The 22,625-nt window shown below is 45.6% G+C and overlaps 1 protein-coding gene across 2 annotated transcripts in view; it reads left to right on the top strand.

Moving 5' to 3' along the window:
• The window catches only part of LOC106566610 (FYVE, RhoGEF and PH domain-containing protein 3), a 124,790-nt gene extending 102,477 nt beyond the window's left edge, over window positions 1-22,313 (top strand). For both annotated transcript variants that reach the window (XM_014134788.2, XM_045693058.1), the window contains exons 5-19: window positions 283-372; window positions 2,387-2,523; window positions 6,835-6,991; window positions 7,292-7,430; window positions 8,244-8,302; window positions 8,826-8,972; window positions 10,658-10,762; window positions 10,906-10,985; window positions 11,161-11,191; window positions 13,309-13,413; window positions 15,698-15,751; window positions 16,434-16,535; window positions 16,689-16,823; window positions 19,070-19,216; window positions 20,403-22,313. In XM_014134788.2, coding sequence (XP_013990263.1) covers window positions 283-372; window positions 2,387-2,523; window positions 6,835-6,991; window positions 7,292-7,430; window positions 8,244-8,302; window positions 8,826-8,972; window positions 10,658-10,762; window positions 10,906-10,985; window positions 11,161-11,191; window positions 13,309-13,413; window positions 15,698-15,751; window positions 16,434-16,535; window positions 16,689-16,823; window positions 19,070-19,216; window positions 20,403-20,648 — 1,734 coding nt within the window. In that variant the 3' untranslated portion in view covers window positions 20,649-22,313. The remainder of the gene's footprint in view (window positions 1-282; window positions 373-2,386; window positions 2,524-6,834; window positions 6,992-7,291; window positions 7,431-8,243; window positions 8,303-8,825; window positions 8,973-10,657; window positions 10,763-10,905; window positions 10,986-11,160; window positions 11,192-13,308; window positions 13,414-15,697; window positions 15,752-16,433; window positions 16,536-16,688; window positions 16,824-19,069; window positions 19,217-20,402) is intronic.
• Window positions 22,314-22,625: the final 312 nt, after the last annotated feature.

The raw sequence follows: 22,625 nt of genomic DNA, 5'->3' as shown, positions 1-22,625 counted from the left end.
CTACAACATATGAGAAGAGCACCAGCAGACATCCCCATTTCAGAGCACTTTTTTTCTTTGTATGTTTTTACGAGTTAGAGTTCCGTTGCTTTCACCAACAGGCCTAAACACAAATGTGTTTTGTGTTAATATTGCTGATATTCTCTTTCAAAGGTCATAGGCTCAGAGGCATATGCGTAGTGTATGATAGAGGTCTAGTGTAGGTTTGTGTAGTTGAGTGGATTCTATAGGTTTAGTATGGTTTGGTGTGTCTGACTGTGTGTGTCCTCTTCTGTCTCTCAGTGCTCAGAGACCCAGAGGCTACTGAACATCGCCAGAGAGCTCCTTCACACTGAGGAGGCCTACGTCAAGAGACTCAACCTCCTGGACCAGGTACACACACACACACACGTATGGGTTGGGAGATACACCGCTGGTCTTCCTATCATAGTAGAGACGTTTTAATGATTTGTTGTTGAGGGTGACAGTCACGTAGAGTTGAAGTCGGAAGTTTACATACACCTCAGCCAAATACATTTAAACTTAGTTTTTCACAATTCCTGACATTTAATCCAAGTAAAAATGCCCTGTCTTAGGTCAGTTTGGATCACCACTTTATTTTAAGAATGTGAAATGTCAGAATAATAGTAGAGAGAATGATTTATTTCAGCTTTTATTTATTTCATCACATTCCGAGTGGGTCAGAAGTTTGCATACACTCAATTAGTATTTGGTAGCTTTCCCTTTAAATTGTTTAACTTGGGTCAAACGTTTTGGGTAGCCTTCCACAATAAGTTGGGTCAATTTTGGCCCATTCCTCCTGACAGAGCTGGTGTAACTGAGTTAGGTTTGTAGGCCTCCTTTCTCGCACACGCTTTTTCAGTTCTTCCCACAAATTTTCTATGGGATTGAGGTCAGGGCTTTGTGATGGCCACTCCAATACCTTGACTTTGTTGTCCTTAAGCCATTTTGCCACAACTTTGCTTGGGGTCATTGTCCATTTGGAAGACCCATTTGCGACCAAGCTTTAACTTCCTGACTGATGTCTTGAGATGTTGCTTCAATATATCCACATCATTTTCTTTCCTCATGGTGCCATCTATTTTGTGAAGTGCACCAGTCCCTCCTGCAGCAAAGCACCCCCACCACATGATGCTGCCACCCCCTGTGTTTCACGGTTGGGATGGTGTTCTTCGGCTTGCAAGCCTCCCCCGTTTTCCTCCAAACATAACGATGGTCATTATGGCCAAACAGTTCTATTTTTGTTTCATCAGACCAGAGGACATTTCTCCAAAAAGTACGATCTTTGTCCCCATGTGCAGTTGCAAACCGTAGTCTGGCTTTTTTATGGCAGTTTTGGAGCAGTGGCTTCTTCCTTGCTGAGCGGTCTTTCAGGTTATGTCGATATAGGACTCGTTTTACTGTGGATATAGATACTTTTGTACCTGTTTCCTCCAGCATCTTCACAAGGTCCTTTGCTGTTGTTCTGGGATTGATTAGCAGTTTTCACACCAAAGTACGTTCATCTCTAGGAGACAGAACGCATCTCCTTCCTGAGCGGTATGACAGCTGCGTGGCTCCATGGTGTTTACACTTCCGTACTATTGTTTGTACAGATGAACGTGGTACCTTCAGGCGTTTGGAAATTGCTCCCAAGGATGAACCAGACTTGTGGAGGTCTACAATTTTTTTCGGAGTTCTTGGCTGATTTCTTTTGATTTTCCCATGATGTCAAGCAAAGAGGCACTGAGTTTGAAGGTAGGCCTTGAAATACATCCACAGGTACACCTCCAACCGACTCAAATTATGTTAATTAGCCTATCAGAAGCTTCTAAAGCCATGACATCATTTTCTGGAATTTTCCAATCTATTTAAAGGCACAGTCAACTTAGTGTATGTAAACTTCTGACCCACTGGAATTGTGATACAGTGAATTATAAGTGAAATAATCTGTCTGTAAACAATTGTTGGAAAAATGACTTGTGTCATGCACAAAGTAGATGTCCTAACCGACTTGCCAAAACTATAGTTTGTTAATTAACAAGAAATTTGTGGAGTGGTTGAATAACAAGTTTTAATGACTCCAACCTAAGTGTATGTAAACTTATGACTTCAACTGTACATGATTACAGACAAAAGGCAGTAGGCTAACCTCGGAGCTGCTTCCTGTTTTTGTCAAGCTTCTGCTTCTTCACGGTGGTACCGGTTGCCATGGAAACACAGGTTCAAACAGGCCCGTGGTTGGTTGACTGACAGGAAGGTGAAAGGTCATGGACCTGGTGTTGTTGAGAGATATTAGGTCAAAGAGCCCATGGTTTGTTTTATCATTTATAGTTATGTAGTAAGTAAAGTTTCTGTTTGTTTAATATGTTAATCATTTCTACCATTACTTTCCTGTTGTCTGCAGGTATTTTGCACTAAGCTGACAGAAGCTGGATTCCCTCAGGAGGTGATAACAGGGATCTTCTCCAACATCTCCTCCATCTACTGCTTCCACCACAAGTTCCTTCTCCCTGAGCTCAAGACACGCATCACTGGAGAATGGTGAGGAGACCAGGGCCAATGTTGCAGTAGGGTTTCAATAACATTCTATTAGCATTAGCAGTAGTAAGACTCCCTGTGTAATAGGGTTTCAATAACATTCTATTAGCATTAGCAGTAGTAAGACTCCCTGTGTAATAGGATGCTTAGTTTTCCACAAACAGTCATGTGACGTTATGTTTCAGATCTGTCTGTCTGTCTGTCTGTCTGTCTGTCTGTCTGTCTGTTTCTCTCTCTGTTTCAAATCAAATGTATTTATATAGCCCGTCTTAGATCAGCTGATATCTCAAAGTGCTGTACAGAAACCCAGCCTAAAACAGGTGCAGAATTACGGTGGCTAGGAAAAACTCCCTAGAAAGGCCAAACCTAGGAAGAAACCTAGAGAGGAACCAGACTATGAGGGGTGGCCAGTCCTCTTCTGGCTGTGCCGGGTGGAGATTATAACAGAACATGGCCAAGATGTTCAAATTTTCATAAATGACCAGCATGGTCAAATAATAATAATCACAGTAGTTGTCGAGGGTGCAACAAGTCAGCACCTCAGGAGTAAATGTCAGTTGGCTTTTCATAGCCGTTCATTGAGAGTAACTCTACCGCTCCTGCTGTCTCTAGAGAGTTGAAAACAGCAGGTCTGGGACAGGAAGCACGTCCGTTGAACAGGTCAGGGTTCCATAGCCTGACCATTGTTTCTCTGTGTATCTCTCTCTCTCTCTCTCTTTGTATTGCTCTCTCTCTCTCATTACTCGATAGTGATAATGTGTGCAGTGAGTGTGTGTGCAGTCAGTGTGTGTGTTGGCCGCGGAACTATGACAGCTGGGTTGCAGTGGGGGGTTGTTGCTGGGCAGTGGGGTGTGTGTGTGAGTGCGTGCCGGGCTGGTAGAATGGGGGCTTTATCCGCTTGTCTTCATCTGCAGGGTGTGTGTGTGCCAACGCCAGTCTCTCTCTGGAGATTATTGAGTCCTTCAGAAATTATGTAGAGGGATTCCACCTGTTGCATTCTGCACACATTATATACGGTGTTCACCCATAAAATGAGTCATTCATTCAAGGTTTATACAAATTCCGCTAGAAAAACAATAGTCCAAACCCCATATCTCTACCATATATGGTTCAAAGGTTATGGACGATTTACTGTAAGAACATAGCATGTTTAGAGTGAATGGAATATCATTACAGGCATGATCAACAAGTGGTCACTGTTGTATAGAACTAACTAACAAGCTAACTAATTGGCTGCAGGTTGTGAAAATAAAGGCTTTTTCGAAATGAAATCCACTGAACACAAAACTATACTCAACAAAAATATAAACACCACATGTAAAGTGTTGGTCCCATGTTTCATGAGCTGAAATAAAAGATCCCAGAAATTTCCATACGCTCTGTAAGCGTATTTCTCTCAAATTTTGCGCACACATTTGTTTACATCCCTGTCAGTGAGCATTTTCCTTTGCCAAGATAATCTGTCCACCTGACAGATGTGGCATATCAAAAAGCTGATTAAACAGTATGATCATTACACGAGTGCACCTTGTGCTGGGACAAAAGTATGTGGACACCTGCTCATCAAACATCTCATTCCAAAATCATGGAGTTGTTCCCCCTTTGCTGCTATAACAGCCTCCACATTTTTGGTAAGGCTTTCCTCGAGATGTTGTGGGGACTTGCTTCTGTTCAGCCACAAGAGCGTTAGTGAGGTCGGGCACTGATGTTGGGTGATTAGGCCTGGCTCACAGTCGGCGTTCTAATTCATCTCAAAGATGTTTGAGGGGGTTGAGATCAGGGCTATGTGCAGGCCAGTCAAGTTGTTCCACACCGAACTCGACAAACCGTTTCAGTATGGACCTTGCTTTGTGCACGGGGGCATTGTCTTGCTGAAAAAGCCAAACTATTGCCACAAAGTTGGAAGTACAGAATTGTCATTGTATGCTGTAGCGATTTCCCTTCACTGGAACTAAGAGGCCTAGCCCGAACCATGAAAAACAGCCCCTGACCATTATTCCTCCACCTAACTTTACAGTTGGCACTATGCATTGGGGCAGGTAGCGTTCTCCTGGCATCCACCAAACCCAGAGTTGTCCATCGGACTGCCAGATGGTGAAGCGTGATTCATCACTCCAGAGAACGTGTTTCTACTGCTCCAGAGTCCACTGGCGGCGAGCTTTACACCACTCCAGCCAACACTTGGCATTGTGCATGGTGACCTTAGGCTTGTGTGTAGCTGCTCGGCCATGAAAACCCATTTCATGAAGCTCCCGACGAACAGTTCTTGTGCTGACGTTGCTTCCAGAGGCAGTTTGGAACTCGGTAGTGAGTGTTGCAACCTGAGGACAGACGTTTTTTTTACACGCTTCAGCACATACAATCTACTTGCAGTGAAGCGGCTCAACATTTACATGTATATGTACAGTATCTTTCAACTATGCTGTGATGTTTAAAATAGATTTAAATCTATCTAATCGAATGGAATCCACAGATTGCGAGTGGAAGATACACACTTTTACTAATAGTATTAGTAATTGACTGACCAGGTCTCTCCAGATCTCCCAGCAATGCTATTTCTAGTGTCAATTTTAGATTAATGTTATGCTTTTTCAGCCTTTCCTGAACCTGAGACCAGAAACAGGCTACCTGAGGGCAATACCAAAACAATTGATTCTGTATCCTCACAACAAAATCTGCAGAGCTGCGATGACTGTATGCCCCAAATATTCAACATTCTGTTGGTGGCAAGAATTCTGGACAAGAATTTTAGCTGAAAAGCACGAAGTCTTGAATCTTGCGTTGTTTTATATGTAGACTCATACACCTATCAAGGCACAAAGGCGAGACCCAGATGCAGACACAGGAGGCAGATGGTTGGAGACTTACAATGTTTATTAATCCAAAGGGGTAGGCAAGAGAATGGTCGTGGACAGGAAAAAAGGTAAAAACCAGATCAGAGTCCAAACGGTACTGAAGGGCAGGCAGAATCAAGGTCAGGGCAGCAAGGTCAGGCAGGCAGGAAAGTAGTCCAGAGTCAGGCAGGGGTCAGGACAGAGAAGGACTATAAAAAGAGAAAAGAAAACACGTACGGGAAAAACACGCTTGTTGACTTGCCTTAACATACAAGACGAACTGGCACAGAGAGACAGGAAACAGGGAAAAACACGCTGGTTGACTTGCCTTAACATACAAGACGAACTGGCACAGAGAGACAGGAAACAGGGAAAAACACGCTTGTTGACTTGCCTTAACATACAAGACGAACTGGCACAGAGAGACAGGAAACAGGGAAAAACACACTGGTTGACTTGCCTTAACATACAAGACGAACTGGCACAGAGAGACAGGAAACAGGGAGAAACACGCTGGTTGACTTGCCTTAACATACAAGACGAACTGGCACAGAGAGACAGGAAACAGGGAGAAACACGCTGGTTGACTTGCCTTAACATACAAGACGAACTGGCACAGAGAGACAGGGAACAGGGAAAAACACACTGGTTGACTTGCCTTAACATACAAGACGAACTGGCACAGAGAGACAGCAAACAGGGATAAATACACTGGGACAATAAGCGACACCTGGAGGGGGTGGAGACAATCCCAGGAACAGGTGAAAAAGATCAGGGCGTGACAACACCCTGTGCCATGGTTTCGGTTCCCTACCTCCTGAGCTTTTGTTGCTCCTAGACGTTTCCACTTCACGATAACAACACTTACAGTTGACTGGGGCGGCTCTAGCAGGGCAGAAATTGGAGGAACTGACCTGTTGGAAAGGTGGCATCCTATGACAGTGCCACTTTGAAAGTCACTGAGCTCTTCAGTAAGGTCAATGCTACTGCCAATGTTTGTCTATGGAGATTGCATGGCGGTGTGCTCGATTTTATACAACTGTCAGCAATGGGTGTGGCTGAAATAGCTGAATCCACTAATTTGAAGGGGTGTCTACATACTTTGTATATATAGTGTATATTAAGGTTATAACATTGTAGAGAACAATCTAATGATTAATTATATGTTATTTATAATGACATAGAGCAAAGAAAACAAGGTGTTTACATTAATTTCATTGCAGCATCTTGAATTCGCCTGTTTTTCTCTACATTGTACAGCAGTGAGTGGATGCTCTACTTTATACAGTACATGTACTGTAGCTTACTATTTCCTGAATTACAGATTCTACATTTTACATTGAATGAAATGTGTACTCTAGGTATACTGTAAGTACATTGCAACATATGTGTTCAGAGTACATACACACATGAAAATCTACCATGAGAGTTTTGAGCGTTGACTTAGTTTTAAGCCGTGTGTGTGTTTTCTGTGTGTTAGGGACTCAAACCCGCGTATAGGAGATATCCTCCAGAAGCTGGCTCCCTTTATGAAGATGTACGGAGAGTACGTGAAGAACTTTGACCGTGCTATGGACCTGGTCAACACCTGGAGCCAACGGTCATCACAGTTCAAGAGTGTGGTCCAGAATATACAAGTAAGTGTGGTGTGTCCGTGAGTGCACCTGTGTGTGCGTGTATCAGTGGAGGCTGCTGAGGGGAGGACGGCTCATAATAATGGCTGGAACGGAGCGAATGGAATGGCATTAGACACAAGGAAACCATGTTTGATGTATTTGATACCATTCCACTGATTCTGCTCCAGCCATTACCACCAGCCTGTCCTCCCGTCCTGTGTATGAATGGTAAAGTATGTCTTTGTTATCGCTGCACTGTGTGTTGTGTACCTACAGTACAGTAGGCCTGTTAACAGTACTGTGTGTGTACTATCTGTACAGAAGCAGGATGTGTGTGGGAACCTGACTCTTCAGCACCACATGTTGGAGCCTGTTCAGAGGATCCCTCGCTATGAGCTCCTGCTCAAGGACTATCTGAAGAAACTGCCTGACGATGCACTGGACAGGAAAGACACAGAGAGTACGTCTGTTTGTCTGTCTGCCTGTCTGTCTGTGTCCGTTTGTCCTTCTGTTTTTCTGTTTGTCTGTCTAGGTTTATCTGTCTGTTCCTCACTAACCTTCCTAAACTAGGGCCCATCACAAGCTCCATGTCTTGTGACCTTACTATAACCTTGTACTGTACATTGTCCTTGTTTGAAGTAGTGTCTAGGTAAAGCCTGCATAACCCGGTGTTGTGGGTTAGTAGTCTGTCTCAGTGAGGCCCTGCTCTCCTAGGCCTGGTCATGTAGAGGGGAAAGTCAGCTCTGTTTATGTAGTTTGTGATTAAGATGGCTGCTGCAGGTGCACTCCCACATCAGTGCTCTGCTCCTCTGGCTTACAGTCACTTTAATGCAGTGTGTGTGTGTGTGTGTGTGTGTGTGTGTGTGTGTGTGTGTGTGTGTGTGTGTGTGTGTGTGTGTGTGTGTGTGTGTGTGTGTGTGTGTGTGTGTGTGTGTGTGTGTGTGTGTGGTTGTGCGCGCGCGTGTTCATTTAATGGAGAATGTGTGTGTCTTTGATGTTGGGTAATGTACATGAATGGTATGTGAGGCCAAACACTTTATCTCCCTGTCTGTGTAACACAAACACACACTGTTTGAGGTGTTTGATGTGTGGTAATTTACAATAGGCCCGTAGTCTGATGATGCACAGGCTGGCTGCAGTGAAAGGTTGGACCCTAGCCGATTTCTAACAGAGTATTCAGTTGAGTGTTTTGCTAAATGTAGGTCTGATGCATAGTTATGTAGAGGTTCTGCAGACAGGTCTAACAGTCTGTCTGTGTGTGTGTGTTTTACAGAGGCATTGGAGCTCATATCCACAGCAGCCAACCACTCCAATGCTGCCATCAGGAAAATGGTACAATTCTACTTTCTTCTGTTTGGAATCCTCTCTGTTCCCTCCCTCTCCATCACTTTGAAACACCCTGTCTCTCCATCTCTCTCTGACATGCATCTTACTTTTTATGGTTTTCAAGGTGATGGTGCTGTAGCTCACAACAGTGTAGGAAGGAAGGAAGGAAGGAAGGAAGGAAGGAAGGAAGGAAGGAAGGAGAGAGAGCAAGGGAGGGAGAGAATTAGGGAGGTATGAAGGGAAGAAGGGAGGTTGTGAGGGCCCTGGTTGGTTTAGTACAGACAGGAAGTTGCTGTTTCCTGCCACTAGTTTTACAGTCTGCAGAAGAGTGACAGCTGTCTCTGACACACACACACACAGTCCCACTTCTGCCCCCTGGTGTGGCTTGTCCTCTAGCGTGTCTAATGCGGCCTCAACCGTTTAAGTTCAATAGCTTCCTGTGTTTTAGGCTCCACTGACTTATATTTATGCATCGTTTTATCTTGTTCTATCTGCTCTCTGTGTGTTTTTCATCTATGGTGTTCCTCAGGAGAAGATGAACAAACTGCTGGAGGTCTATGAGAGACTGGGGGGAGAGGAGGACATTGTGAACCCAGCCAACGAACTCATCAAGGAGGGACACATCAAGAAGATGTCTGCCAAGAATGGGACGGCCCAGGACCGATACCTCTATCTGGTGAGTGGCAGGAGGAGCTGGAATGAAGAACATGTGTAGGAATGGGATTACTATATGTGACCGACCTCCTCGATTCGGTCTTATGTAGCAACATTTGAAAATGTGTTTTTTACATTGGATAAAAGTAGAGACTCATAGCTAGAAAATGGTATATCATATACTGCAGTTGAGGAACAATGGGAAAGTAATTCTGCTTTGAAAGTAGATAAACTTGTAACACCACTTTTGAGAAAATGGCCCTTGAATGTTTTGGTACACCAACTGGAGAGCTCTTCTTTGTCTACACCCATTCAGCATCGTTCACACCCTCTTAAGCCTTAGATATCTATCTCTTTAAGGATTCACATGTGAGGCCATGTGGTAAACACACGCTATATCAAATAAATGTTTATTTGTCACATATATAGCATACAGAAGGTGTAAATAGTACAGTGAAGTGGTTACGTCCATAGTAGCAATATCAAAAACAGAAAGTGTCCAGATTAAAATCTGTTATAAATATGTGAAGGAAATGCTATAACCTCCCCCCAGCCACATCTAGCTAAGTGGATTGGTCACTATTGTCTAGACATGTACACATGTTCATGAAATACAATACATGGCCATAATCACCCCCAGACACACCTGGCTAATTTGATGGGTCATATAAGGATCCGGCCGAAGTGGAGTCTTTTTGTTTAGACATGTAGCTAGCTAGGTAGCTTGCTAGCTAAACAATGAACTGGCATTACTGGCATAATCCCAACTCACAATACTACCAATACAAACATTGGTAGTATCAATCTGCAGGTAGCTAAAGCTAACAAACTAGGTTCAATGTTAGCTAGCTAACATTAGGCTATAACTAACAATGCAAATGGTTTCTGATTCGAATAATTTTACTACACAAAAGCTAACGTTTGCTAGCTAACTAACAGTATGCTTTAACTAAAAATGACTTTCTGCCTTAATTAGAAACTTATATCTGAAAATATATCTAAACTCTTACCCGTATTAAAACTTCACGGCAGACTGGAACCATTTAACTCTGTTTTGTTTATAGCTACATCTTGTTTGGGCAGCATTGTGTCAAGTCACTCCAGTTCACCCTGACTGGTTCACACTGACCGTGGCATCATTTTTTCTAACTGATCTGTCGATAGTGCCTGCTAAATTCAGGACATCAATGTTGTTGAGAAAAGTAGCAAAACTTTACTAGTTCTTGAAGGCTAACGTTATATCTTTCAAAAACGGTGTGGTAGAAAGGACTGTCAACACATATTGAACAGATCATGTTATCGACAGATGCATGCTACATGGCAGACCAATCCACACTCATCTCCCGGCATGTCCAGCCCATCCATTATCTCAGCCAATCATGGCTAGCGGGAAAGTTCCTGTATTTTTCTGTGGCAAAACTAACTAAGCTCGTAATTTAACAATTTTATTCGTATTTATGGATGGGGTACATGTTTGTTATAAATGCACATGAAAGTTCACATGTTCCAGAAGGCATTCCTACCAAAAAACGCATTTTGATTTAAAAAAAATATGTTTACGTTCAAATGCCGCTCCTGTGAGGTAGTGACGTGCGACACACGCCTAGTTTCCTGGAGCTATTCACATATCAAAGTGTGTGTGTATTCATGTGTTTATTATATTTATCTGTTTCCCCCTCTCTCGCTCTCTGTGTCTCTGTGCTGCAGTTTAATAACATGGTGCTGTACTGCGTTCCCAAGCTGAGGTTGATGGGGCAGAAGTTCAGTGTGAGAGAGAGGATCGACATCGCTGGGATGGAGATCAGGAAGGAGGTAATGGAAGCAAGGATACAACAAATGCAACCTAGCTTCCTTTTCTGCTGAACACCAGATGTGGAAACTCCGCTCAGGCGTATTTTCACGCCTGCTACGTTAGGTTAGAGGTAAAGTGACACTGTTCTCCTCTGTGTCTTCAGGTTCAGGAGAATGTGAAGCAGAACCTCCCTCTCACGTTCGCCATCATCGGCAAGCAGCGCTCACTAGAGCTGCAGGCCAGGTAAGAACTATGGAGCGGTTACATGAGAGAACTGTAGAACTGTGCCTTTTGTAATGGGCCACAACATTTCAGGCACAGCTAGAATACATAGTAGTATTTATAGCTAGAGAGCCTTAATATTTGTGTTAAGTGTTTCAGTTATTACTGTTGTTGAAACCTTCCCTCTGCTTTTCAGCACGGCAGAGGAAAAGGAAGACTGGATACAGGTAAGAAATACCATCTTGACAGAAACACACTAACATGGAATGAGAGGTTTTGCAGAAGGATTTGTGCCCCCACAGTTTCAGTGTATTATGAACAGTATTAGTATTAGGGAGGCTTTCCTCCACACTGCCATTCTGTGAGTTGGGGAATTGTTTTCCTCTCATTATAGCTCATTTAGCCCATTAAAGCTGACTAAAGCTGATTAAAAAGGCTAATAGACTGGAGGGGAGGAGTGTGTGCCAAGCAGGGGGGCTGGGTATGTGGAAAGGACTGGAAGGACCATTCAGCAATCTGAAGGACACAGGGAATGTGTGGTGTCACAAGAGACTGAAGAGGGGGGAACAAAGATTGCACACACGTACATACACTGTCTATTTTATTCGCATATGAATACAGAGCTCATTATTTGCACACGTGCATATACACACACACACTCTCTGTCTTAGTGCGGTAGATAGTGCGGTCTCTGACGCAGACCACTGGGCTGGATCAGAGGTTTTGATGAATTTGGCCCTCTGATGTCATGTCAATGTATAGCAGGGTCAGTCCAGTCTACAGCCAGGCACAGTCTCTCTCTTTGTTCTCCTCTCTCCTACTCAGACAGTCTCTCTCTCTCTCTCTCTCTCTCTCTCTCTCTCTCTCTCTCTCTCTCTCTCTCTCTCTCTCTCTCTCTCTCTCTCTCTCTCAGGGCTTTATTAGCATGGGAAACATATGTTAACATTGCCAAAGCAAGTGAAGTAGATAATGAACAGAAGTGAAATAAACAATACAAATTAACAGTAAATTACACTCACAGAAGTTCCAAAAGAATTACGACATTTCAAGTGTCATATTATGTCTATATACAGTGTTGTAACTATGTGCAAATAGTTTAAGTACAAAAGGAAAAATATATAAACATAAATATGGGTTGTATTTACAATGTTGTTTGTTCTTCACTGGTTGCCCTTTTCTTGTGGCAAAAGGTCACAAATATTGCTGCTGTGATGGCACTCTGTGGTATTTCTCCTAGTAGATATGGGAGTTCTTTGTGGATCTGTGTAATCTGAGGGAAATATGTTTCTCTAATATGGTTGTACATTTGGCAGAAATTGAGGAAGTGCAGCTCAGTTTCCACCTCATTTTGTGGGCAGTGTGCACATAGCCTGTCTTCTCTTGAGAGCCAGGTCTGCCTACGGCGGCCTTTCTCAATAGCAAGACTATGCTCACTGAGTCTGTACATGGTCAAAGCTCTCCTTAAGTTTTGGTCAGTCACAGTGGTCAGGTATTCTGCCACTGTGTACTCTCTGTTTAGGGCCAAATAGCATTCTAGTTTGCTCAGTTTTTTTGGTTAATTCTTTCCAGTGTGTCAAGTAATTATCTTTTTGTTTTCTCATGATTTGGTTGGGTCTAATTGTGTTGCTGTCCTGGGGCTCTGTGGGGTCTTTTTGTGTTTGTGAACAGAGCCCCAGGACCAGCTTGCTTAGGGGACTCTTCTCCAGGTTAATCTCTCTTTAGGTGATGGCTTTGTAATGGAAGGTTTGGGAATCGCCTCCTTTTAGGTGGTTGTAGAATTTAACGGCTCTTTTCTGGATTTTGATAATTAGCAGGTATCGGCCTAATTCTGCTCTGTATGCATTATTTGGTGTTTTACGTTGTACACGGAGGATCTTTTTGCAGAATTCTGCATGCAGAGTCTCAATTTGGTGTTTGTCCCATTTTTAGGAATTCTTGGTTGGTGAGCGGACCCCAGACCTCACAACCATAAAGGGCAATGGGTTATATAACTGATTCAAGTATTTTAGCCAGATCCTAATTGTAATGTCAAATTTTATGTTCCTTTTGATGGCACAGAAGGCCCTTCTTGCCTTGTCACTCAGCTCGTTCACAGCTTTGTGGAAGTTACCTGTGGCGCTGATGTTTAGGTCTCTCTCGCTTTCGCTCTGTCTCCTGTAGATTGCCGTAGGAATGTTACTGTTGTAAAATCTGTTGCTTTACTTTTTGCCTCTGTCACTGCCTCTTGACTTTTATTATAAACCGGCGAAGAATATGATGACCGTATGTAACTACAGGCCTTTATAAAGCGTTCTATCCCTCTCTGTTCTCCTATTTCCCTCTCCCCCGTCCCTTCCACTCCCAGGTTATCCTGGCCACCATAGAGAGACACAAGCAGAACAGTGAGACCTTTAACAAAGCCTTCAACAGCTCCTTCTCCAGGGAGGAAGACCACCTGCCAGACTCACCGGTCAGTCTGCCTGCCTGCCTGCCTGTCTGTCTGACTGCCTGTCAGTCTGTCTGTCTAGCCATGAGTCAACCTGCACTATGAGTGTATATATATTCATATGAGAGCACTACAGCTTGGTCAGAGAGTGTATATATTCATATATATAGAGTGTGTACAGTACCAGTGAAAAGTTTGGATACACCTACTCATTCAAGGGTTTGTCTTCATTTTTACTATTTTCTACATTGTAGAATAATAGTGAAGACATCAAAAACTATGAAATAACACATTTGGAATCATGTAGCAACCAAAAACATAGTTAAACAAGATTTTAGATTCTTCAAAGTAGCCACCCTTTGCCTTGATGACAGCTTTGCACACTCTTGGCATTCTCTCAACCAGCATCATGAGGAAAGCTTTTCCAACAGTCTTGAAAGAGTTCCTCCATATGCTGAGCACTTGTTGGCTGCTTTTCCTACACTCTGCGGTCCAACTCATCCCAAACCATCTCAATTGGGTTGAGGTTTGGTGATTGTGGAGGCCAGGTCATCTGATGCAACACTCCATCACTCTCCTTCTTGGTCAAATAGCCCTTACACAGCCTGGAGGTGTGTTGGGTCATTGTCCTGTTGAAAAACAAATGATAGACCCACTAAGCCAAACCAGATGGGATGGCGTATCGCTGCAGAATGCTGTGGTTGTCATGCTGGTTAAGTGTGCCTTGAATTATAAATAAATCACTGACAGTGTCACCAGCAAAGCACCATCACACCTCTTCCTCCATGCTTCACGGTGGGAACCACACATGCGGAGATCATCCGTTCACCTATTCTGCGTCTCACAAAGACATCCAAAAATCTCACATTTGGACACATCAGACCAACGGACAGATTTCCACCAATTTAATGTCCATTGCTCGTGTTTCTTGGCACAAGCAAGTCTCTTCTTATTGGTGTCCTTTAGTGGTGGTTTCTTTAAAGAAATTCGACTATGAAGGTCTGATTCACACAGTCTCCTCTGAACAGTTGATGATGAGATGTGTCTGTTACTTGAACTCTGTGAAGCATTAATTTGGGCTACAATGTCTGAGGCTGGTAACTAATTAACTTATCCTCTGGGTCTTCCTTTCCTGTGGTGATCCTCATAAGAGCCAGTTTCATCATAGTGCTTGATGGTTTTTGCGACTGCACTTGAAGAAACTTTCAAAGTTCTTGACATTTTCCGTATTGACTGACCTTCCTGCCTTAAAGTAATGATGGCCTGTCATTTCTCTTTGCTTATTTGAGCTGTTCTTGCCATAATACGGAATTGGTATTTTACCAAATAGGGCTATCTTCTGTATACCACCCCTACCTTGTCACAACACAACTGATTGGCTCAAATGCATTAGGAAGGAAATAAATTCCACAAATTAACTTTTAAACAAGGCACACCTGTTAATTGAAATGCATTCCAGATGACTACCTCATGAAGCTGGTTGAGAGAATGCCAAGAGTGTGCGACGCTGTCATCAAGGCAAAAGGTGGCTACTTTGAAGAATCTCAACTATAAAATATATTTTAATTTGTTTAAAACTTTTTTGGTTACTACATGATTCCATATGTGTTATTTCATAGTTTTGATGTCTTCACTATTATTCTACAATGTAGAAAATAGTAAAAATAAAGAAAAACCTTGGAATGTAGGTGTGTCCAAACTTTTGACTGGTACTGTATATGTTAAACTTTTTTGAGTTGGCAAACAAACTGAAAGGGTGCACACTGTCAGTGTGTTGTTTGAACAGATATAAAGCCAAGGTAGGTGATTTACTGCCAACTGCAGTTGTGGAATATTTCCTCGTGAGTATAATTAATTGGCCAAACCCTCCTGGTGACGTCGATGGAATGATGTGATTCTTAACCTATAGGAAGTCCCACTAGTTAACTATTTCAAAATTGTGAAAGTCCTCAATGGCGCTGCCCATACTAAGATGGGAGATTCCTCTATCTATCTGTATGACTGACCCACTATGGACCTGGACCTGGACACAGGCCAAACTAGAAACACATAACAGACTACTGTCTTTCTCTCAGGCGTGGCTGCCATCTAGTGGGAGTAAACACACACTGCAGCTTTAAGGGATATTCAGTGGCGTTGTTCTCATTCTCTGGCAATGTGGGAGAATGCTTTGTTAGTGATATGTTGTCACCTGACATGAAGTGCTATCCGTGTAATAACAAGGGGTGTACTTTCAATGTAACTCATACATCTCTCCCAGGGTTAAATATGTCACTCTGATCCTGTATTCATGTTCTTCTCTCCTCAGGGTCCCTGGAGCACCACATCCATAGACTCAGACAGTGAAAGACTGCATGAAAGGGTAGGTGTCAAAAGTCAGATTACAATACATTTCCTCCGGCCCCTATTACCTTTTGTGTGATGTTATGGACTCAGCTTTGGATTTCAAGACCATTGATCTCTCTTTGCTACAGCGTCAATGACATCGCCCAACATAATACTAGAACCCATACAATGGGAAATAGAATGGGAATACATTGTACCATGAATGTCTGTCTGAGTTCATAACAAGAAGTACATTGATCTCTCCTATTCTAAAGCCTGATTGTCTGTCAGTCGGGTATTACAATGGCAGGGGATCTATAATCCACACAGTAGTCTGCAGATAGGTATAATAGTAGGCAGTCTTCTCAATAACATCACTATCTCACTCTCTAGTAGCAGTGAGAGGTGTCTGTGGAAAGATGAGACACGATCAGGGGGTACATTTCACATTCCCTTCCACAATGCATCTGCGCTAAAGGGCTGGCGGCTGAAAGAGAAACGGGAGCGGCTTTGATTTCCATTTTTCTGTTATAGAGGAGAGAAAGAATATGGAGATAATATAGCGAGAAAATGGAGTGTGGAAATGGCAAGATAGAAAGGAAATAGTCCCCTTCACCCAACTATTTCAGGATTACTTAGGCAATACGAAGATGCATTGAGATAAGATGACCTTGTGATTGGACAGATTTTGATACGCTGTTTGTTTCTCTGTTTTTCAGAAAAGTTCCAAGAAGAAGGAGAAGGAGAAGCAGACATGTAAAGGCTGCAACGAAAGCTTCAACTTCACCAAGCGCAAACACCACTGCAAAGCCTGTGGAGCGGTGAGCACAGAGAGAAGGAGCAGGGTGGGGGCGGGGCAGTTAGTGCCAGTATGCTGCATTTTCGCCGGTGGATGTCTTGTATGATTGATTTTCAGTTGTCTAAATATCTTTCTCTCCCTCCATTCCTCATTCTCTCTTTCCCTCCCTCTGCAGGCCATCTGTGGTAAATGCTCTAAGATGTTGGAGAACAAGGCGTGTCGACTGTGTCCTGAATGCTTTGAGACGAGCCAAGTCCCTGAAGGGCCTGCAGGGGCCCCAGGAGAGCTGAAGAGGAAAGCTACAGCCGAGGTGAGGACCGACTGACTCTCAGCTTATAGAATACAATAGAAAATAGTAGAATATAACTTCATTTAAATGAAGCTTCCCCTCACAAATATCATAAGACAATCACACATCATACTTACTGTATATGGCACAGTGTTGCTGAGAAGCTAACATGGACAGGAAGGGGATGTGGTGTGTAAGACTCACCAGAGCAGATCTGAGGGGGGGGTTGGAGTATAGAGGTTGGCAGCGGGCATATTGTTTCAGTGCCAGCCTCTGGAGAGAGCAGAACAATCCTGTTAGTCACCCCAGCATGGCAGAGAAGACAGAGCCCTGCCCAGACAGCCCCACAGAGCATGGTGCACCTCTTTCAATCTCACACACGCACTATAGAGACAAAAAGTGGTACACACAGTCCGTAGTCTGCAGGGCTCAATAGGATTAATCTCTCAGTGTTTACCAGGAGTCAATATGAATTAGTGTTCAATAGAGGGCCTGTGCAGTGGGGCAGTAACAGTGGGGCTCCAGCACCACGTCAGTAACAGTGGGGCTCCAGCACCACGTCAGTAACAGTGGGGCTCCAGCACCACGTCAGTAACAGTGGGGCTCCAGCACCACGTCAGTAACAGTGGGGCTCCAGCCTCACGTCAGTAACAGTGGGGCTCCAGCACCACAACAGTGGGGCTCCAGCACCACGTCAGTAACAGTGGGGCTCCAGCACCACGTCAGTAACAGTGGGGCTCCAGCACCACAACAGTGGGGCTCCAGCACCACGTCAGTAACAGTGGGGCTCCAGCCTCACGTCAGTAACAGTGGGGCTCCAGCACCACAACAGTGGGGCTCCAGCACCACGTCAGTAACAGTGGGGCTCCAGCACCACGTCAGTAACAGTGGGGCTCCAGCACCACGTCAGTAACAGTGGGGCTCCAGCACCACGTCAGTAACAGTGGGGCTCCAGCACCACGTCAGTAACAGTGGGGCTCCATCACCACATCAGTAACAGTGGGGCTCCAGCACCACGTCAGTAACAGTGGGGCTCCAGCACCACGTCAGTAACAGTGGGGCTCCAGCACCACATCAGTAACAGTGGGGCTCCAGCACCACGTCAGTAACAGTGGGGCGCCAGCACCACGTCAGTAACAGTGGGGCGCCAGCACCACGTCAGTAACAGTGGGGCGCCAGCACCACGTCAGTAACAGTGGGGCTCCAGCACCACGTCAGTAACAGTGGGGCTCCAGCACCACATCAGTAACAGTGGGGCTCCAGCACCACAACAGTGGGGCTCCAGCCTCACGTCAGTAACAGTGGGGCTCCAGCACCACGTCAGTAACAGTGGGCCTCCAGCACCACGTCAGTAACAGTGGGGCTCCAGCACCACGTCAGTAACAGTGGGGCTCCAGCACCACGTCAGTAACAGTGGGGCTCCAGCACCACGTCAGTAACAGTGGGGCTCCAGCACCACGTCAGTAACAGTGGGGCTCCAGCACCACGTCAGTAACAGTGGGGCTCCAGCACCACGTCAGTAACAGTGGGGCTCCAGCACCACGTCAGTAACAGTGGGGCTCCAGCACCACGTCAGTAACAGTGGGGCTCCAGCACCACGTCAGTAACAGTGGGGCTCCAGCACCACGTCAGTAACAGTGGGGCTCCAGCACCACGTCAGTAACAGTGGGGCGCCAGCACCACGTCAGTAACAGTGGGGCGCCAGCACCACGTCAGTAACAGTGGGGCTCCAGCACCACGTCAGTAACAGTGGGGCTCCAGCACCACGTCAGTAACAGTGGGGCTCCAGCACCACGTCAGTAACAGTGGGGCGCCAGCACCACGTCAGTAACAGTGGGGCGCCAGCACCACGTCAGTAACAGTGGGGCGCCAGCACCACGTCAGTAACAGTGGGGCGCCAGCACCACGTCAGTAACAGTGGGGCTCCAGCACCACGTCAGTAACAGTGGGGCTCCAGCACCACGTCAGTAACAGTGGGGCTCCAGCACCACGTCAGTAACAGTGGGGCTCCAGCACCACATCAGTAACAGTGGGGCTCCATCACCACGTCAGTAACAGTGGGGCTCCAGCACCACTGATCATCACTTTGAATTAAAAGTAGAGTAAATAGTGAAAGTGAGCTCCTGTTCCAAACATTGGTTTGTTAATGGGTTAAAAATAGAATGTATTTCTCTGAATATTATGTGAGTACTGGCTCCCACTGCAGTGGATCAACATTGGGATTGTGCCTTTAACTCTGCCTTCTGTGTGTGTTTCTGTCCCTCCAGAAGCAGGTGTCTCCGTCTCTATTGGGGGACAACTGTCTGCAGTGTGGCCAGCTGCAGGTGCAGGAGAAGGGCAAGAGCTGGACCAAGACCTGGGTGGCCGTCACCAAGACTGAACCTCTAGTGCTGTACCTGCAGACCAGCGGACAGGTAAGGGTTAACCTCACACACACCTGAGGGCCTCTCTCCTGAGGGCCTCTCTCCTGAGGGCCTCTCTCCTGAGGGCCTCTCCCCTGAGGGCCTCTCCCCTGAGGGCCTCTCTCCTGAGGGCCTCTCTCCTGAGGGCCTCTCTCCTGAGGGCCTCTCCCCTGAGGGCCTCTCTCCTGAGAGTCTCTCTCCTGAGGGCCTCTCTCCTGAGGGCCTCTCCCCTGAGGGCCTCTCCCCTGAGGGCCTCTCTCCTGAGGGTCTCTCTCCTGAGGGTCTCTCCCCTGAGGGTCTCTCCCCTGAGGGCCTCTCCCTTGAGGGCCTCTCTCCTGAGGGCCTCTCCCCTGAGGGCCTCTCCCCTGAGGGCCTCTCCCCTGAGGGCCTTTCCCCTGAGGGTCTCTCCCCTGAGGGTCTCTCTCTTGAGGGTCACACCTGAGGGTATTTTTCGTCTGTCTGTCTGTCTGTCCGTCCGTCCGTCCGTCCGTCTGTCCGTCCGTCCGTCTGTCTGTGTCTTTGTACCACTGTCTTGTCTCCATGCCCAGGTCACATGTATAGACCTGTCTGTATGTGTGCTTTACCTTACATTAACATTTGAGTCATTTAGCAGACGAGCGACTTCCTTAGGTCATTCATCTTAAGATAGCTAGGTGGGACAACCACATGTCTCAGTCATAGTAAGTTCATTTTTCCTCACTAAAGTAGCTATCAGCAATCTTTTCACACCCTGTAATGTACAGCATGTTCCTACTGTCTGTACGCAAGGTGGAATTTGAACCAATGAAGGGATGAAAAAAACTGACCCTGTGTCTGTTGCTTGGGGAAACCTTTACCTACTTCTCCCCTCTCCTGAGGGTGCTTCACCAGTGTCCTTTACAGGATAGGTGCAGTGTGCAGGCATCTCCAGGCCTGAAAAACAGTCACTGTAGCCAGCTCTCCCCATTCCATTTTACAGACCAAAATCCCATCTCTGCAACAATCCCAGGCAGGCAGAAAACGGACATCCCCTGACAGAAGATTAGGATTAATGATTGTTAGCATTTAATAATTAGATAGAAACTGGGGAATGAGGAGGGGGAGAGGAGAGGAGAGAGATTATGCACGTGCCTTATGAAATACAATCTAGCCCCCTGCATTAAATGAGAGGAAATGCTTCCTCTTGATTCTGATTGGCCTGTTTGTTGTGTCTCTTCAGGACTCCCGTGGGGTACGGGCCATACCCCTCCCGGGGTTTGAGGTGAACATGGCAGCACCATCGGCAACAGAGAAGTCAGAGCTCAAACACGCGTTCCGGCTGAGTAACTCCCAGCAGGCTCTGCTGTTCAGCGCCCAGGATGCAGAGGTCCAGGACCAGTGGGTGGAGCTTCTCTCTAGAGCCGCCCGCGGGGAAACAACCACAGTCACGCCCGTCAGCCTGACGGAGCACAGGAAGAGCCAATAGGGAGGCTCCGTTGAGGCCACAGGACCCTCCCCCTCCTTCCCACCTCTCGCCCCCTCTCCTGTGGACAGAGCACACATTACTTGAATTCACTTTACCTTGGCACTTTTTATTTTGTTTTGTTTTCTTTGAAGGGAGGGAAGAATCCTCTCCTCTGCTGCCCTTGTCTCCACCAGACACACACACACATTCACACACAGACCCGCTCTTTCCCCGGCTCTCTCTATCTCTCTCGCTTACACACACACACATTCACACACAGACCCGCTCTTTCCCTGGCTCTCTCTATCTCTCTCGCTTACACACACACACATTCACACACAGACTCGCTCTTTCCCTGGCTCTCTCTATCTCTCTCGCTTACACACACACACATTCACACACAGACTCGCTCTTTCCCTGGCTCTCTCTATCTCTCTCGCTTACACACACACACATTCACACACAGACTCGCTCTTTCCCCGGCTCTCTCTATCTCTCTCGCTTACACACACACACATACACACACACACACACAACACATACACACGCACACAACACATACACACTTGTGCCACCAGTCCGACACCATTGTATGCGTGGTTACGTTTTATTTCTCTCAGTGTTCTCTGCAGTTCAAGAAGAACAGAAGACTCTTTGATTTAATGTTTTGTATTATAGCCGAAGGCATTTATAAGATGAATCCTGTATGATTTTATAAAACAATGAAGTTTGTTGTACATTGTGTGACTGTGTTGTGAAGCATTAACCCCTGTTGGTCTGTCTGTCTGTCTGTCTGTCTGTCTGTCTGTCTGTCTGTCTGTCTGTCTGTCTGTCTGTCTGTCTGTCTGTCTGTCTGTCTGTCTGTCTGTCTGTCTGTCTGTCTGTCTGTCTGTCTGTGTGTTCCTCCTGTGTTTTATTTCACTATTAGATGTTAGCGTATTGAACCCCAGACGCCACCTTTCCCCACCCCTGTGGTCCCAGTGCCAGCTCGGTGGTGGTTGTACAGTATGTATACTATATCGTGTCATTAGTATAAAGAGATCCATTTAACTTAAGAGACGTGAACGAACGCTTGTGGCTGGCCACCTGATGCTCCCACTATCAGCCCCCCAATTCCTCACAGCCCTCCCCCCAACACACACCCACCCTCACCCCACTATCAGCCCCCCAATTCCTCACAGCCCTCCCCCCAAACACTCCCACCCTCACCCCACTATCAGCCCCCCAACTCCTCACAGCCCTCCCCTCAAACACTGGGCTCTTTCCCTCCCTCCTCTCTCTATAAACTCTGCCCCCTTGGCCAGGAGAATATTCTAACACTTCCTGTTTCTACCGCTTACCTGCTTCGCCCCATCTGGTCATGTGATAGAAACCTTAGCAACGATACAAGTACTGTACGATTGTGCGTTCTGCCTTGCCCCCCTCTACCCCCAACCCCCCGGCACCAGCTTGTAAAGAACCAGAAGACTGTTTAGTCATCTCTATGTGCATGTATAAACTTACTCATATTTATATACCGTGCTCTGAAAACCCCAGCCCCTCTCTCCTCTCCTCTTTGTCGTACTGTAAAGTGAGCAGACTCAGTATTGCGTGTTTTAACCCTGGGTTGTGCACAATGGATAAGTAGTCAACACATCATCAATAAAGAGACATATGGCTCACTCAGTGTCATACTGTCCAACATGATCCTTTGAGTGTCATTTTGTGTTCTCAATTCTCCCTAAATTCTCCCTAAATTCTCTCTCAATTCTGCCTCAATTCTCCCTCAATTCTCTCTCAATTCTCCCTAAATTCTCTCTCAATTCTTCCTAAATTCTCTCTCAATTCTCTCATCTCTCTTTATTTATTTCATTCTCCTCTCTCCCACACAGACATACTTTGAGTTGTTGAAGACCTTGGCTCTGTAAATGGGTTTCTTTCTTCTGCTATTTCTATTCCCCAACTTAATGACAGTGTTTAATCCGGTATGAAAATTGGATCTCATGCAATGTTTGCCAA

This window comes from Salmo salar, chromosome ssa13 (genome assembly GCF_905237065.1).
Source record: "Salmo salar chromosome ssa13, Ssal_v3.1, whole genome shotgun sequence".
Classification (NCBI taxonomy): Eukaryota; Metazoa; Chordata; class Actinopteri; order Salmoniformes; family Salmonidae; genus Salmo; species Salmo salar.
Note: the sequence above shows the minus strand (reverse complement) of the source record. Positions and strands in the feature narration are given on the sequence as shown.